The 16390-nt window shown below is 66.1% G+C and overlaps 1 protein-coding gene across 3 annotated transcripts in view; it reads left to right on the top strand.

Annotated features, from left to right (window-relative positions):
• The window catches only part of SDK2 (sidekick cell adhesion molecule 2), a 180558-nt gene that overhangs the window by 145681 nt on the left and 18487 nt on the right, over positions 1 to 16390 (top strand). For 2 of the 3 annotated variants that reach the window (XM_074972196.1, XM_074972198.1), the window contains exons 22-38: positions 253 to 374; positions 531 to 640; positions 1113 to 1263; positions 2877 to 3114; positions 3318 to 3433; positions 4188 to 4377; positions 5333 to 5431; positions 6235 to 6429; positions 6597 to 6798; positions 7145 to 7248; positions 7721 to 7791; positions 8412 to 8547; positions 9710 to 9766; positions 10140 to 10241; positions 10717 to 10832; positions 12838 to 13024; positions 14818 to 14955. In XM_074972196.1, coding sequence (XP_074828297.1) covers positions 253 to 374; positions 531 to 640; positions 1113 to 1263; positions 2877 to 3114; positions 3318 to 3433; positions 4188 to 4377; positions 5333 to 5431; positions 6235 to 6429; positions 6597 to 6798; positions 7145 to 7248; positions 7721 to 7791; positions 8412 to 8547; positions 9710 to 9766; positions 10140 to 10241; positions 10717 to 10832; positions 12838 to 13024; positions 14818 to 14955 — 2334 coding nt within the window. The remainder of the gene's footprint in view (positions 1 to 252; positions 375 to 530; positions 641 to 1112; positions 1264 to 2876; positions 3115 to 3317; positions 3434 to 4187; positions 4378 to 5332; positions 5432 to 6234; positions 6430 to 6596; positions 6799 to 7144; positions 7249 to 7720; positions 7792 to 8411; positions 8548 to 9709; positions 9767 to 10139; positions 10242 to 10716; positions 10833 to 12837; positions 13025 to 14817; positions 14956 to 16390) is intronic. The other variant, XM_074972197.1, reaches the window with a different exon arrangement.

Genomic DNA, 16390 nt, shown 5'->3' on the forward strand with positions numbered 1-16390 from the left:
GCACAGGGCAGGAGCTGGCTCTCCAGGCCTTAGTAGCCATCGGCCAGCCCGGCCACTCGTGCTGGGGGTGACTCTGCCCTATCGCTGCCGGGGCGTGTGCATGACGCTCCGGTGGCTGTGCTGTTCTCCCCTACCATCTCCCCTCGCTGCTGCCGCGGGCGGGGTGCCCAGGATGGGAGGGCGAAGGCCGGCCACACTTGCCTCTCGGCCCCGCAACAGGACGTCCCCTCCCATCCTGTCCTCTCCCCACAGAGCTCCCCGGCGCGCCGACCAATCTGGGCATCTCCAACATCGGCCCGCGCTCCGTGACGCTCCAGTTCAGGCCAGGCTACGACGGGAAGACCTCCATTTCCCGCTGGCTGGTGGAAGCTCAGGTGAGGGGGTCTCTGGGGGGGGGGGAGGTGAAGGAGCCGGGGAGCCCAGGCCTATTGAGGGGGTGTACAGCACCTTGCGCGTGGGGGTTCTTGGGCTGGGACACTGCGCTGACAGGCCCACGTGCGGCGCCCCTCACGCCACCCCCTTGTCCACAGGTGGGTCAGATCGGCGAGAACGAGGAGTGGGAGCTCATTCACCAGCTGGCCAACGACCCCGACGCCCGCTCCATGGAGGTGCCCAACCTCCACCCCTACATGTACTACAGGTGAGTGCTGGGGACCGGCGCCTGGCGAGTGCCAAGGCTGCTACCACCCCCCTCCTTGCCCTGCAGGCGGCTGGCACCCACTCTGGGTGGCATGGGGGCCTGGCCCTAATGGGCCTTCTCAGCCCATCGGGCCCCGGGCTTTCCTCTCCCAAAGACGGGTACCCCAGAGGGGCTGGGCAGAGCTTCTCCTCCCCTAGCACCGTGCACCCAGCAGAGCACCAGGGAGGGGGGCCCTGGGTCCCAGGTGTGGTTGAACCTTTCCCCAGCAGCAGCGCCCCCTAGTGTCCGCCGGAGCACAGCATGGGTGCAGCGCTGCCGGTGGGGACGCCCTGAGCTATGCGCTGACAGGGGGTGGGGGTTGTATTGTAGCCCGCGCCCCGTTGCCCTCGGGAAGGGGATGGGGGGTGCCCGCAGCCCTCCTGAGTCCCAGCCCTCCTCCCTGCCCACGGTGACTCGGCTCCGCTCCGCGCAGCTTCCGCCTCCGGCAGGTGAACATCGTGGGCACCAGCCCGCCCAGCGTGCCCTCCAGAAGGATGCAGACCCTGCAGGCTCCCCCGGACGTGGCGCCCGCCAACGTCACCCTGCGGACGGCCAGCGAGACCAGCCTGTGGTTGCGCTGGATGGTAAGTGACAATGCGGGGCGGCCAGGTAAACCCCAGGCCGGTGCCCACCCTCTGCCCGGACAGGCACTGCCCGGGGCGCTCCCTTGGGTGGGGAGCCGGGAATGAAGCAGAGAGAAAATGGCAGTCACAGGGTCTGGGGGCTGCAGCCTTGTTTAATGCAGCGTTAGCCACTGTCTTCCTGTGGGGTGCCGGGAAGCAGCCTGGCTGTGCATTGCAATGCAGGGGGAGGCTAATAGGCCTTTGTGTGCTGGGGGGGACCTGCACACAGGTTAGTTGGGCAAGGGATGAATCTGGATGAATGGGGTTAGTGAGGGGCTGTGCTGGGTGTGGAGGAAGGAACGTGGGTTAGCGGGGGGCTGTGTTGGGCGTGGGGGGAGGGTCCGTGAGTTAGCAGGGGGCTGTGCTGGGTGTGGGGGGAGGGTAGGAGGGTTAGTGAGGGGCTGTGCTGGGTGTCGGGGGAGAGTAGGTGGGTTAGCGGGGGCTGTGTTGGGTGTGGGAGAGGGTACGTGGGTTAGGGGGGCTGTAGTGGACGTGGGGGAGGATACGTGGGTTAGCGGGGGGCTATGTGGGGAGAGGGTACATAGGTTAGTGGGGGCTGTGCTGGGTGTGGGGGAGGGTACATGGGTTAGCGGGGGGCCGTGCTGGGCGTGGGGGGAGGGTACATGGGTTAGTGGGGGCTGTGGTGGGCGTGGGGGGAGGGTACGTGGGTTAGCGGGGGGCTGTGCTGGGCGTGGGGAGAGGGTATGTTTGTTAGCGGGGGACTATGCTGGGTGTGGGGGGGAGGGGATGTGGGTTTGGGGGGCCTGTGCTGGGCGTGGGGGGAGGGTACGTGGGTTTGGGGGGCTGTGCTGGATGTGGGGGAGGGTACGTTTGTTAGTGGGGGGCTGTGCTGGGCATGGGGGGAGGGTACGTGGGTTTGGGGGGCTGTGCTGGATGTGGGGGAGGGTACGTTTGTTAGCGGGGGGCTGTGCTGGGCGTGGGGGAAGGGTACGTGGGTTTGGGGGGCTGTGCTGGATGTGGGGGGGTACGTTTGTTAGCAGGGGGCTGTGCTGGGCGTGGGGGGAGGGTACGTGGGTTTGGGGGGCTGTGCTGGATGTGGGGGAGCGTACGTTTGTTAGCGGGGGGCTGTGCTGGGCGTGGGAGGAGGGTACGTGGGTTTGGGGGGCTGTGCTGGATGTGGGGGAGGGTACGTTTGTTAGCGAGGGCTGTGCTGGGCGTGGGGGGAGGGTACGTGGGTTTGGGGGGCTGTGCTGGGCGTGGGGGGAGGGTACGTGGGTTTGGGGGGCCTGTGCTGGGCGTGGGGGGAGGGTACGTGGGTTTGGGGGGCCTGTGCTGGGCGTGGGGGAGGGTACGTGGGTTTGGGGGGCTGTGCTGGGTGTGGGGGAGGGTACATGGGTTAGCAGGGGGCTGTGCTGGGCGTGGGGGGAGGGTACGTGGGTTTGGGGGGCTGTGCTGGATGGGGGGTACGTTTGATAGCGGGGGGCTGTGCTGGGCGTGGGGGGAGGGTACGTGGGTTTGGGGGGCTGTGCTGGGTGTGGGGGGGTACGTTTGTTAGCGGCTGTGGGGGGGGCCGGGTGAGGGTGGCTGGTGCTGAGTGTCACCCCCTCCCCCAGCCGCTCCCGGAGCTGGAGTACAACGGGAACCCGGAGTCGGTGGGCTACAAGCTGCGGTACACGCGGGCGGACGGGCGGGGCAGGACGGTGGTGCACGTGATCCACGACCGGGTGGAGCGGGAGTTCACCATCGAGGACCTGGAGGAGTGGACGGAGTACCGCGTGCAGGTCCAGGCCTTCAACACCATCGGGGCCGGGCCCTGGAGCCACGTCGTGCTGGGACGCACCAGGGAGTCAGGTACCTGCCGCTCCCCCCGCCGGCTCTGGGGCCTGCCCCACCGCTGGGCCGGCGGAGAGACCCTTGTCCTGTGCCCAGCTGCCCCTGAGCTTGCAGTGCCCATCAGACCCCCAGCCTGGGTGTGCCCTGCCCGGCTCCCAGCCCCACTGCCATGGGCAGCAGCCGGGCCGGCTTCTGACCTCACTCTCTTCTCCCCTCGCCAGTCCCCTCGTCCGGCCCCACCAACGTGTCCGCGCTGGCCACCACCTCCAGCAGCATGCTGGTCCGATGGAACGAGATCCCCGAGGCGGATCGCAACGGGCTCATCCTGGGCTACAAGGTGGGTGTCAGCCCGTGTGATCGCTCGTTCGGACGCAGCAGCCCCCTCGAGAGCTGGGCCGGCGCCCCTCAGCCCCACCCACAGCCCCCTGCAATGCAGCCCTGGGCTCCCCCCCAGCTGTGCCCCTGCTCCCAACCCCACCCACCGCCCCCTGGGACGCAGCCCTGGGCTCCCCCCCACCAGCTCTGCCCCTCAGCCCCACTCACAGCCCCCTGCAACGCAGCCCTGGGCTCCCCCCCAGCTGTGCCCCTGCCCCCAACCCCACCCACCGCCCCCTGGGACGCAGCCCTGGGCTCCCCCCACCAGCTCTGCCCCTCAGCCCCACTCACAGCTCCCTGCAATGCAGCCCTGGGCTCCCCCACCAGCTCTGTCCCTCAATCCCGATCCACAACCCCCCTGCTATGCCAGCCCTGGGCTGCCCCCCACCAGCTCTGCTGGTCCCCTCAATCCCGACCCGCAACCCCCTGCTCCCCCAGTCCTGTGGCCTGTGGCTATTCCACTCCTGGGCTCCCCAAAACATGCCTGTCAGTTCTCCTGCCATGGCTTTTCCTTGGGGACAGGCTGCCCTGCATGCAGCGTGGCGCTCTGTCCCCTGGTGCCCTGCATGGGGCTGTGAACTGAGGGGCTGTCGGGTGCCCCGGCCCCACCCGCGGGGGGCCCTATTCAGCCTGGGAAGTGGGTTCGGCTGACACGGCAGGGCAGCCCCGGGGCGTGCGGCGCTGGCTCCGTAGGTTTCACGTGGGCTGTGCTCCAGGTCGTGTACAAGGAGAAGGACTCGGACACGCGGGCCCGGTTCTGGCCGGCGGAGGGGAACGCCTCCCGCAGCGCCCAGCTCGCGGGCCTGGGCAAGTACGTGCTGTACGAGATCCGCGTGCTGGCCTTCACCCGGGTCGGGGACGGCGCGCCCAGCTCCCCACCCATCCTGGAGAGGACTCTGGACGACGGTAGGCGCTACTCCTCCCCTGCCCATTCGCGCTGACGGGGCGCTCGGGGTCCTTGGATGGGGCGGCACTCGCGGCGGGTGACACGCGGGGTGAGGCCGGGTGCAAACGAGGGCCAGTCAGTGGAAGGGCGAGTGCCCCCGTCACGCTGGGATGAGGAGAAAACAGCCTCTGGTCGGCCCTCTGTCACACTCAGTGCGGACAGCCTCCCCCTCTGTCTGCCCGTTCTGGGAGGGCTCTGGCCTCTGCACGGGCAGGAGTGGGGGTGCCAGCCCCAGAAATACAATGTGGGGACGTAACAGGGCAGGAGAGAGCACTTTGCCCTGTCTGCCTTCCTGAGTGTGCATCTGGGCCCCTGGGGGAGTGCACAAACGCTCGGGTGTGCCCCCATGCCTGCGCGTGTGTGTTTGTGCCCCCAGGGTATGCTGAGGAGGGAGTGTGCATGCCCCTAAGGGGGTGTGTACGGATGGGGGGGTTCCCTAGCAGGGTGAGTGTTGGTGTGTGCCCCTAAAGGGGCTGTGGGGGTGGGGTGGGGTGGGTGTCCCTAAAGGTGTGTGTTGGTGTGTGGGGAGGGTGTCCCTAAAGGTGTGGAGGGCGGGTCGGTGTTTGTCTCTGGGGGGGTGCATCTCTGTCCCTAAGTACATGCGTGTGCGTGTGGGAGTCTTTCTGCACACCCTGCTCCGTCAGTCTCACACGGGTCGTTGGCAGTTTTCAGCGGGACGGCTCCCAGAGGAGGGGAAGCCCCGGTCGCCCCGGGTGCCCTGTGGGGCATTTGCACCCAGGTGCACCCAGCAGAGTTCGGTGATGGAGGCCCAGCGGCCACTAGCTTCAGGGCTTGGCCAGCGGGCTCCCCCAGCCGCTGGGCTGGGACGGGCTCCATTCCCCATTTGCTCCGGCCGAGGGCTCTGAGCCCTTATGCCCATCACCCAGCGCGCCCTCTGCTCTCGTCCTGCCCCAGTGCCCGGGCCCCCGGTGGGCATCCTCTTCCCAGAAGTGAGGACCACTTCAGTCCGGCTGATCTGGCAGCCCCCAGCCGCACCTAACGGCATCATTCTAGGTAAGCGCTTCTCCGAGCGCCCTGGCGTGTGGGTAGCGGTCCCGGGAACGCTGGGAGGGGGCCGTGAACGGGATGCTGGGCAGCGGGAGGGTGTGACGTCGCTGTGCTGGCGGGTGTTTCGCGGGCATGCAGCTGGGTGTGAGCGACAGGGCTGGGGCCCGGGGATGCAGCTGAGCTGAGCCCTGCAGCGGGGAGGGCCGTGCTGGGGGCCTCTGCAGGAAGTCGCCCACCGGCGCATGTCCATGTGCACAGCATGTTCCCGCTGGGGGAATGGCGGCTGCTGAAGCAGCTACTCCGCCGCTCAGGGCTTCTCTGCACCAGGCAGGAGCCAGCCGCCTCGGTCCCTGGGTCCCTGGAGGCGCCCAAGCTGCGCCCCTGATAAATCACAGAGCTGGCGAGCCCCATCAGCCGCCAGAGGGAAGCAGAATCCCCTCCCCTTCTCGCTGGGTGGCAGCCCGAGCCCAGCCCTGCCTGGCACCGAGATGGGCTGGGCAAGGGCACCCATCTTCCTGCTGCGGGGCAGACATGGACATTTGTGAACGTCTCGCCCAGGCTGAAACAGGGGAGCCAGCCCAGCGCCTCCCGCACCCGGCATGGGGTCACCTCCCGGGCGGGCCCTAGGGCCGGATCCTGTGCAGGGAGCTGGGCCCAGGAGCTCACGACTGGCTCGTTTGTGCCTCCCCCTGCCAGTCTTGGCTCCATCCTGCTTCTCCTGGAGCAGCCTTTCTGCCCCCTTGCAGGCCGGGGTGGGGGGCAGCCTTGCCCCAGCACTTGCTGACCGCCTCCGTCCCCCTTCTCCGCAGCGTACCAGATCACCCACCGCCTGAACACCACCAGTGCCAACGCTGCCACCGTGGAGGTGCTCAACCCCAGCGCCCGCCAGTACACAGCCGCCGGCCTGCAGCCGGAGTCGACCTACCTCTTCCGCATCACGGCGCAGACCCGCAAAGGCTGGGGCGAGGCGGCTGAGGCGCTGGTGGTAACCACCGAGAAGAGAGGTAACCATGCCGGGGCTGGGGGGCACTCTCCCAGGGCAGGGGTGGGGCACGGTTCCAAGGCAGCCGCGGGTGTGGAACCCAGACCCTGCCCAAGGGGAGAACGGGGGCCAGGTGCAGCCTTGCTGGGCCTTCTGGCCGAGCCCTCACACCCTTCTCCCCCTCCTCAGACCGCCCGCAGCCCCCCAGCAAGCCCGTGGTGCAGCAGGAGGATGTGAAGGCCTGCAGTGTGCTCTTGTGCTGGGAGCCGGGCAGCGACGGCCTCTCGCCGGTCCGGTACTACACCGTGCAGACCCGCGAGCTGCCGGCTGGCGAGTGGACGCTGCACTCCGCCTCCGTCAGCCACAACGCCACCTCCTTCGTCGTGGACAGGTGAGGCGGGGGCCTTCGAAGTGGGCAAGGCCCGGTAGGGTCTGTGGCAGGGTGGGGCAGGCGAGAGGCAGCGTGGCCTAGGGGCACTGGTCTGGGAGTCAGGAGATCAGGCTTTTATTCCCGGCTCTGCCACCAACCTTAGGCACCGCTTTGTGCCTCAGTTTCCCCACCTGAAATTAGGAGAATGGCTTTTGTGGGACTGATCTCAGCCCCCCATGCCCTGGCCAAAGTAAGGCTGCTCCATTTCATATCCTGCCTCCACTGGAAAACACTGGACCCCTGCCCTGCAGCCCCCCAGCTGTGCCTCACACCCATCCCCTTCCCCTCCCATGTGCTCCTGGTCCAGGTTGAAGCCCTTCACCTCCTACAAGTTCCGCATCAAGGCGACCAACGACATCGGGGACAGCGAATACAGCCAAGAGTCGGAGTCACTCACCACCTTGCAGGCCGGTCAGTGCCCCTTCCCTACGGGACTGGGCTGGTGCCCCATTGCCATCTGGGCTCGGCCCCGGGCAGGCATGGGAGACGCGGCGCACGGAGGCTGCAGGGCGCCCGGTGCCGGCCTCGTCTCTTCAGTGGCAGGGTGCAGCCCACGCTGGGTCATGGCTCCCAGCACACTCCAGGCCGGAGCCTTGTCTGTGGAACGAGGCAGCCTTGTTCCCCGGGGCCCGTCCAGTGGTCAGCCAGCAGGCCAGCTGGCGCTCCTTGGGGCGAGGTGGGGGTTGGTCACGCGGGCCCATTGGCTCACCTCTCCCAGCGTGGCGGGGATTCAAACCAGCAACCCTGTGGAAGGCTCCGACCGCCTGAGCTGCGCAGGGTGGGAGGGAGCCGGAGTCTGGAGCCAGCCAGCACCTGTTCTCCTGGCCAGGGGGAGGGACCCTCGTGCCTCTCAGCATCTCACCTATGTTTCTTCTCCCCCCAGCCCCAGAGGAAGCCCCCACCATCCTCTCAGTCATGCCTCACACCACCACCTCCGTCCTCATCCGCTGGCAGGTACCGTGCGGCTCTGCGCTGCCCCCGCCCGTCTCTGTAAGGCAGCGGCTTGACTCACTTTCCCGAGCCCCGGGAGGGCCTGGGAGCCGGGTCCCCTCGGCACTGCGGATCCCCTCGCCCGCCGTTTCTGTCCGCTCTGCTCTCTCTGGGCAGGGCCACTGGCTAACTGCCAGTGTGGCTTTGCCACCCAGTGCTGCATCCGCTCCAAAGCTCCCGCATGCTGCTGCTGGTCGAGTCGGACCCCGGCATCCGGGGCACCGAGTGCCTGCCGCAGAGAGGGGCCGGAAACAGGCTGGCCCCAGTGGGTACTGCTGCTTCCCAGAGAGCTCGGGGCTCCGGGGACCTGCAGGGGCTGGGAGCGCGGCTAAGGCACCTTGCACCTCTCAGGTTAGATCCCTCCTTACCCCAGGGCTGGGCTCTGCAAGGACCCCTGAGTCCTCCCTGGCTGTAGGGAGCCTCCTTGCAGCAGGGCGCAGCGGGAGACAGCAAGCGAAGGGGGAGATCCCACAGGGGGTGAGGTCAGCACAGGCTCCAGGGGCGGGCAGTGCCATGCACCGTCTCCATGGGCTCCCCCCCCGCTGACTGCCCCCGCCTCTTGGCTCCTGTCCCCCCCCGAGCAGCCCCCCACCGAGGACAAGATCAACGGGATCCTGCTGGGCTTCCGGATCCGCTACCGGGAGCTGGTCTACGACGGGCTGCGCGGCTTCACCACGCGCAGCGTCAGCAGCCCCGGCGCCAAGTGGACGGAGCTCACCCGTGAGTGCCCTTATTCGGTCCCCTGGGAACGCAGACGGGTGGGGAAGGGACGTCGTGGGGGGATTCCTCTCACCCCACCCCACGGGGCTCTCCGTGATGCTCAGCCCCGCCCCGTGCCCTGCCTTGCAGCCCCCCCGAGCGCTCTGTGTGTGGACACCAGCCGGCCGGCCCCAGAGCCTCCAGCGCACCGATCTGAGCTCCAGGAGCTGTCCTGGGCCAGCGTGTCCCACTCTTCTCCCGCGGGGCTCGGGGCAGCGTCACCCTGCAGGGCTGAGCCCCACGCCTCGGGGGGGTGACATGGCTGGTGGTGTGAGTGCTGATGCCGAGGGAGGGGGCGGGGCAGGGGGCTGCTCTCTGCTGTGGGGGAATCTGGAGAGGGCTAGGAGGTCAGGAGCTGACGGCTTGAGAGGGATGTTGGTTAGCTGGGGAGACCGAAATTTGACCTGGTGCTTTTTTTTCCTTTTCCCTGTTTGCGAAGTCTCCTGTACGCTTAACCAGGGGCCAGGGGAGTTGGCCAGGGGCTGAGGTCCTCCCCAGACGATGCTGAAGCCCCCCTGAGGGGAGCCCCGGCCCCCAATTCCCAGGGTTGCTGTGCTGAGGACTGTCAGTCATCTCTGATCTTGGCGCCGACACTGGCACTGTGCTGCGCGCTCCCTGCTGGCACCGGTTAACACCCAGGCTGCTACGCAGAGGAACAGCATCGCTGGGGAGGGCTGCAGCCCGTGCCCTGGTAGTGGAGAAGGGGAGTGGGATGGTAGGGCAGAGGCTAGGTGGGCAGCAGGCAGGCTGGCACTGCCAGCAGGGCTAATGCCAATGCCAGACAGGACTCCCTTCAGAGGAGCTGAGCCGGGGCATGCCAGGGCCAGGGAGGCAGGAAGCAGTCTGAGGGCAGTCCCCAGGGCGTACGCACACGGCAGGGCACAGGCAGCTCCTGTCACTCCCGGGGCGCTCCCCAGCTCTGGCTCCTCTGAACCCCCGGTGGCAGCAGTGAAGCTCCACGGGGTTTCTTCTCCCTCCCCGCTAACCAACGCTGCCCCCTGCGCTAGCCCTGGCAGCCGTCCCGCCACTCGCAGGCCTGCGGGGCGTCCGTCCTGCTTGTTGTGTCTGTGTGTGACTAACCCCACTGACCGCTCTCCCCTGCGCTCCCTCTCAACGCCCGCAGCAGGGTACGCCGTGCGGAACCTGACCGGAGCCGGCCTCACGCACCACGAACTGGACAGTAAGTCTCCGCTCTCTGCTTCGGGGCTCGTCTCTGTCCGTCTGCGTGTCGCTCCCCTCCTGACTTCCCCGCCCCCTCCGCCTTCCAGAAAGCGCAGGGTGCCCGGGGTATTAGCTGGGTACCTACGGGCGACCGTTAGTCACTTCACTGCTCCCCATCGTACCTGGGACGGGGGGCAGACGTACCGGCAGAGCTGCCCCCTGCGGCTGGGGTATCACAGCAAGACAGGACATCCCCACCGCCCGGCCTAGCCCCGAGGGGGCAGAGAAGGGGTTAATGGGAGGGAGGTGAAACACCAGTGCTCCTGGCCCTGTGGATGGGCCCCTGCCTGGCTCTTCCTGGCACCCACTTCCCCTCCTCTCACCCCTTGCAGATCTCAGCAAGCACAGGCGTTACGAGATCCGCATGAGCGTGTACAATGCCGCGGGCGAGGGGCCCTCCAGCCCCCCCCAGGAGGTCTTCGTGGGCGAGGCGGGTGAGTCAGGGCTGTGTGGGCATCTCTGCTTCCGGGCAGGCTTCGAGCTCCCCCGTTGGTCACTAAGGGCCGCCCCGTCCCTTGGCCGCGTCCAGCGCTCGCCAGGGAATTCACGGGCCCTGCCCAGCTGAGCTAAGGGAGCCTCTCCCGGAGCAGGTCGCTGTTGCCGTTCCCTATCGGCGGCCGGGGCTGCGCTTCCCCGCCGGGAGCCAGCCTGTGCCCGCAGCCTGCCCCGCTCCCCAGCCGCCAGCCAGCAGCAGGACACTGTCTGAGCAGGCGAAGGGCTGGGATTCGGTGGCCATGGCCCATGGATGGCGGCACAGCGGCTGCAGGACTCGGAGAGACCCCCGGTGTCCGCAGGGAGAGGGTGCGATCAGACATCCCCCTCTCCCCCTGCACCCCAGCCGCCATGCCGGGGGGATGGGAGTGCCCGGGGGGCTCGGGCGCTCTCACCCCACTCGCTCTCCTTCTGTAGTGCCCACCGCCCCACCGCAGAACGTGGCCATTCAGACCACCACGGCCACCCAGCTGGACGTCACGTGGGAGCCGCCCCCCCTGGAGGCGCAGAACGGAGACATCCAGGGCTATAAGGTACTGGCCCCCCATCTCCCGCTGGCTGTTACAATCCGCACAGCGCCCAGGAGCCCGCCCCCCTCTGCCCCGGCTCCCCGAGGGGCACGTCGCTGAGGGGAGCTGGGCACCCAGAGTTCCCATTGGCTACCCACTCAACACCAGCTCAGCAACCCCTCTGTGCCTCAGTTTCCCTCTGATGCCAACAGGGCCAGGAGCACTGAGCCGGGTGTGTGAAGGAGGGACTGAGTTTAACTGGTCGGGGCTGGGAGATGCTCGGGTAGAAGGCGCTCCAGGAATACAAAGCACAGTGAACCTGTTTCATCCGACGCCATCAGAGCCAGGAGGGCTAATGCCCAGCAGTCCGTGGCATCGGGTTTGCAAGGGAATGGGAACGGGGGATGTCGCCACCACCCCTCACTGCTCAGTCTGTTGCCACCCTGCAGCTGCAGTGCCCAGCCGTCGCGGGTTCTTCCACCCCGGGGCAGTGCCCAGCCCTGAGGCAGCTGGCATGGCGCTTGTGTACACACCCCCACACCCCCCCCTACAGCTGTGCGCAGTTCCCGGTGTGCTCAGCAGGTGGCGCGGTTTCACTTCCAATCCTGCACCAGCCCTGTTTTCCGGGCCCTCTCAGGGGTCTGGGCACTCCCTGCAGCAGGGCATAGCTGGGATTTGGGCGGGGCCCTGGCATTTCCACACGGGCTGGACTTCTTTGCCCCACAGCCTGGTGGTGGGAGCTTGCAGCTTGGCCGGCCACCCCATTGCATCCCCTGTAGGGCTGGGGTTGGCCTGTGCCCCTGAGCTGACGCTCGCTGTAGTTTGATGGGGGTGTACCGCTGCGGGATACTGGGTCAGCGGGCGGGGGCAGAATGGGCCCATGCGGGCGGGGGCAGAATGGGCCACCCCAGAATGGGGTGTGCTGCAGAGGGCCAGTTCTGGGCAGTGGCTTTGCAGCTCTCAGGGAAGTGGGACCGGGGCAGGATTGCTGGGACCGTACAGCCTCTCCCTGGATATTTGGGCACCGCTCAAGGGTGACCTCAGCCCGCGTTTGATTCTCTGGGCTGTGACCTAGCTAAGCCAAGGGACGTGGGTCACATTTTCCATCTAGCGTGGCCTGGAGCCAACGCACCCTGCTCCCTCCTTTCCTCTGGACACAGGAAAGCCCCTTCTCCGACTCAGAGCCAGAGACGGGCGTGCGTCTTCTGTGCTCCCGGCCTGTGTTTGGCTGGGCCCTTTGGAACCGAGAGGGTCTTCTGGGGGCTTCTGGAGTGGAGACGCCTCTGGAGCTTTGCTGGTTCTAGAACCTGCAACTGTCCAGACCCAGACACTGCAGGCCTTTAACTTCGAGGGGCTGAAAATGGGACTTAATGAAACCGGTGCAAGCCCCATGTGGACACACTCGCTTCACTTTGAGAGCAGCCCGATGGCGCTTGGCTGAAACTGATCAGGAGGCGTTTAAGCTAAACCCAGAAAAGCTGCTTTTGATCCGCAGTCGATATCCCCTCACAGAGGTTTCGAGAAATTGGTTGAACTCCCCTGCCCCCTTCCCTGTGCCAAGCGGGTGCGTTTCCTGTTCGGACCAGCCCTAGGAGAGGGCACTGGCCTGGCTACACCACTGTAGGGTAGGCAAGGCCCAGGAGCTTTCCTCCTTCTGGAGCGTGTCTGACTGTGTCCCACTGAAAGATGGGGCGGGGTCTTTCTTGGGGGTCAGGGGACCTTAAATATAAATGGCCCTACATCTCCTCCAGCACAGAGCAGCCACCGCCCCAGTCGCTCCGCCAAGGGGCCAGCAGCGGGGACCATTTCCCGGTGCTGCTCTGCAGAAGGAGAAGCCAGGTGGGCTGGATCTGGGGGAAGCTGAGTCTGTGTGCGGGGAGCCCCAGCCCGGGGTGGTCAGCGCCGGGAGCAGGCTGTGAAGGGGAGCGCCTGGGGATCAGCGGGGCTAGCAGCTATGTCAGGCCCCTGCCAGCATTGGGCCTGGCCTTACCCCAGCCCTCTTCTTCCCCATCACCCCCACCCCCTGCAGATCTATTTCTGGGAGGCCCAGCGCCAGAATGGCACGGAGCGGGTGAAGACGCTCTTCCTGCCTGAGAATGGGGCCAAGCTGAAGAACCTCACGGGATACACCTCATACCTGATCACTGTCTTGGCCTTCAACGCCGCCGGGGACGGGCCCCGCAGCGCCCTCGTCAGGGGCAGGACGCAGCAGGCAGGTGGGCTCCTTGCCGTGCCTGGGGACACCAGGCCCATCCTCCTTTCACTGATGGGGCCGCGAATCAGGAGGGATCGCACAGCGGCCCATGTGCTCCATCCCAACCTGCAGCCCCTCCTGCCCCGCCTTATCCCAGCCCTGGACTCCCCCCACCCAGCTCTGCCAAGCCCTGTGTGTTGCCACCACGTCCCTCTGTGTTCTGGTCCTGTCCTGAGCAGAGGCTGGCCGCTGAGCCGAGTTGTGCTCCTGGGGGCTGGTTCGGTGCTATTGCAGATGAGGCTCTTCTAGGTTGAGACCTGACAGACTCGTCCCACTTTTGGCCTCGGCCTGGGATTGAAGCCAGGCGGGGGCGGGGCTCTGCAGTTAGCGATGCTGTGGGGACGCCTGGCTGCTGAAGCCCCCAACGCCCTCCCTTCCCATTCAAGAAGTAAACCAGCCAGTACATCCAAGTAGTCCAGGTACGGAGCCAGCGTGGGGGAACCGGGCCGGATCCACAGCCGTGTCTGGCCATGGTACCCCACTGCCACCAACGGTGCTGCCCCAGCTGATGCCCGTGCAGGAGCTGGTCCTGGGGTTCCAGCCCGTCACCCGCAGGGGCGGAGCAGTGGCGGTTTCAGAGCCAGCCTCTCGTCACAGCCTTGGGCTTCTTCTTGGCACAGCACCAAGGAGGAGGCTGAAAATAATCGCCCCAGTTCTTTGTGCTGGATCTGCCCAGGTAGCTCCGGGGCTCCCAGCTGGGGCAGGCCCCCCCCTCAGCCTTTTGGGGAGGCCTCAGGGACCAAGTCCCGGAGACACTCTGCTGGGCGGGCTTTGAGGACGCTGCAACAACGCCTCGTTCTCCTTGACCATTCCTGCCCCCCGGGCAAAAGGGCAATGGGGGCATTAACCCCTTCCTCCTCCCGCCCGCCCGCCCGAGAGGTAATGCGTCAGCATTTCCCCAAAATAACCCAGACGTGCAAGGTGTCTTGGCAGGGAGCTGGTCCACAGGGAAACCAGAGGCGTGCTGGTGTCAGGAGGAGACACAGCCCAGACACGCGGGGGCTGCAGATGAGAAGCAGACAGGGGCCCAGCAGGGCCCATCAGTTGTTTCCGATCGGGTCTGGAGCACTTGGCTCTCTCACTCTTTTCTGGAGTTGCGGTGGGAAGAGGGGGGGACCTGAAGAGTCCAGCCCCGCAAGGAGGGTGTTACTGGGGAGTTGGCACTGGCGGGATGAGTTTGGGAGTTCTCAGCTAACTCACTGTACCACAGGCAGCCACCTCCTGAATGCCCCCTCATGGTCCAAGGTCTCTCCATCGCTCCCTGCCTCAATGTCCCCCCCTCCTAAGGGCCGTTTAAGAACTCACTTGGTCCAAAAGTCTCTCAAGTGACCCCCTCCCAGGGTCCCATTTAGTGAGTCCTCAGGTGCATGCTGGCCCTCTAGGCCCCAGTCCAGTGTCTCTCTTCTGGTAACCCAAACTTGGACAAAGTCTTTCAAACACAGAACACAAACTCACACAGTCTCCAGGCCCACCCCCCCTACCCCCAGCTCCGAGGGACTGCCTGTCTGCTTCCCTCACCTGCTCAGGAGGACTTGCGGGGAGGGGGGAATTCGGGCAGGTCACAGACACACACCCGTTAACGCTGACGTAGTGTGACTGAATCCATCCCTTTCCCACGGCCTCGCTCGCCAACTGCCCCGCCCAGCAAACCCCAGGATGAGCTGGCAGAGGAGTGAGGGGGGCCAGCGGGATCCACGCCCCTCTCCTCCCTCACCCGGGGGAAGTCTGCAAAGCCCCTCTGCTTTCTCCGTGCAGCCCCCAGCGCCCCCAGCACCATCAGGTTCAGCGAGCTGACCACCACCTCGGTGAACGTCTCCTGGGAGCCGCCTCTGCTGCCCAACGGCATCCTGGAAGGGTACAGGCTGGTCTATGAGCCCTGCACGCCTGTGGACGGTAAGCGTCCTGGGCTCAACGGGCGGGGCGGGGGGTGGAGGTACGGCAGGGCCATTGGCTGCGGGGGGGAGGGTGTGATGGAGGGTCGAGGGCCACCGCTCCCTGGGGGGCTGGGAAGCAAAGCTGGTAAAGGAGCCTGGGTGGCAGGAAAATCTGTTTCTGGGGAAGGATTAAATTTACCCCAGGCCAGGCAGATGTGCTGAGCAGCATGGGGTAGAATCTCTCTGTGGCCGCCTGCCACTCATCACTAGGCTTTGGGGACCAGCCCAGCGTCCCGGCCCAACTCCCGCTTGTGCCGTTCCCTTCTGTTGCTGTTCACTTTAAAACCTTTCCCGTGTTCCTCCCCAGAGGTGGCTGCAGGGCAGCGAGGCCGGGGCAACCCTGGGTTAGTCCCATAGGTCACTGTGCAAAGGGCTTGGAGAGACACAGGGACGCCTGGTTCTGAGCGCGCCCGTGCACATTCTGTTCCGCCATTTTGACGGTGAAAATGTTTTTTTCAACAAAATGGAGAATTTTGGCCCAAGACCCTTTGTTGGTGAAAAGTTTCCGGGATTCAGAAAAAAACCAAAACAAAACAAAACCGGGCAAAGAGCATCTGCAGTGGAATTCTCACGGGGCCAAAACATCCCGGTGCAGCCAGCTCTAATGATCCTTCATCACGTCTTCAGAGGGGGCAGCACCACAGCCGGTGCTGGAGTCTAGCGCCTCCCTCCCTCGTCTCTCTGCAGTGCCCCCGGTAGCCCGGCCCACCGCTGCCACCACCCCAGCTCCCCTACCTGAGCTGTTACGTCCAGAGCAACACACAAAAGAGGGGGAGCGTTGGCTCCCCCCTCCTCCCCGAGCGGCTGATGAGCCGTCCAGAAGTGGGCAGGAGAGAGCCTGAGAACGCAGCGAAGCGCGCGGGTGGGGTGGCCGGGGGGACAATGGCTGCTCAGTGTTCCCTGCTGCCACCTGGGCTTCTGAGAGTCGGGTTCAGAGGAAGGGCTGTGAAGCGAGGGCTCTGGAGGCGGGCCGCAGTGACCCCAGGGAGCGGCGGGGGGGGCTTCTCCTTTGAACCTGCGCCATGCAGGTTGTCCTTTGATCCTGCAAACCTGGCTTGCCGCCCACAGCACAGGGGGGCCTGGGGTTCTGCCAAGCAAAGGGCATGCTTCAGGGCATGCGCTGATCCCGCGGGGTCAGGAAGGCTCTCCTTGTGCTAGCTAGCGGGGGGCATTATGTGCTTCCTGCAAAGCAACCCCGACAGGGTACTGGGGGCAGGACATGGGACTCGCTGGGCCATGTAGGTGGGTGTTAACAGACGCAGCCTGGGCTACAGTGCAGGAGACCTGGGATCCAGTCCCCAGAGCAGAGACACCAGCCCGGCTACTCCGGAATTGTGCTGCAGGGCGTCGCTGCCCCACACAGGCCAGAGCGAGGTGGGTTCAGGCCTGGATTT

Source organism: Natator depressus, chromosome 14 (genome assembly GCF_965152275.1).
Source record: "Natator depressus isolate rNatDep1 chromosome 14, rNatDep2.hap1, whole genome shotgun sequence".
Classification (NCBI taxonomy): Eukaryota; Metazoa; Chordata; order Testudines; family Cheloniidae; genus Natator; species Natator depressus.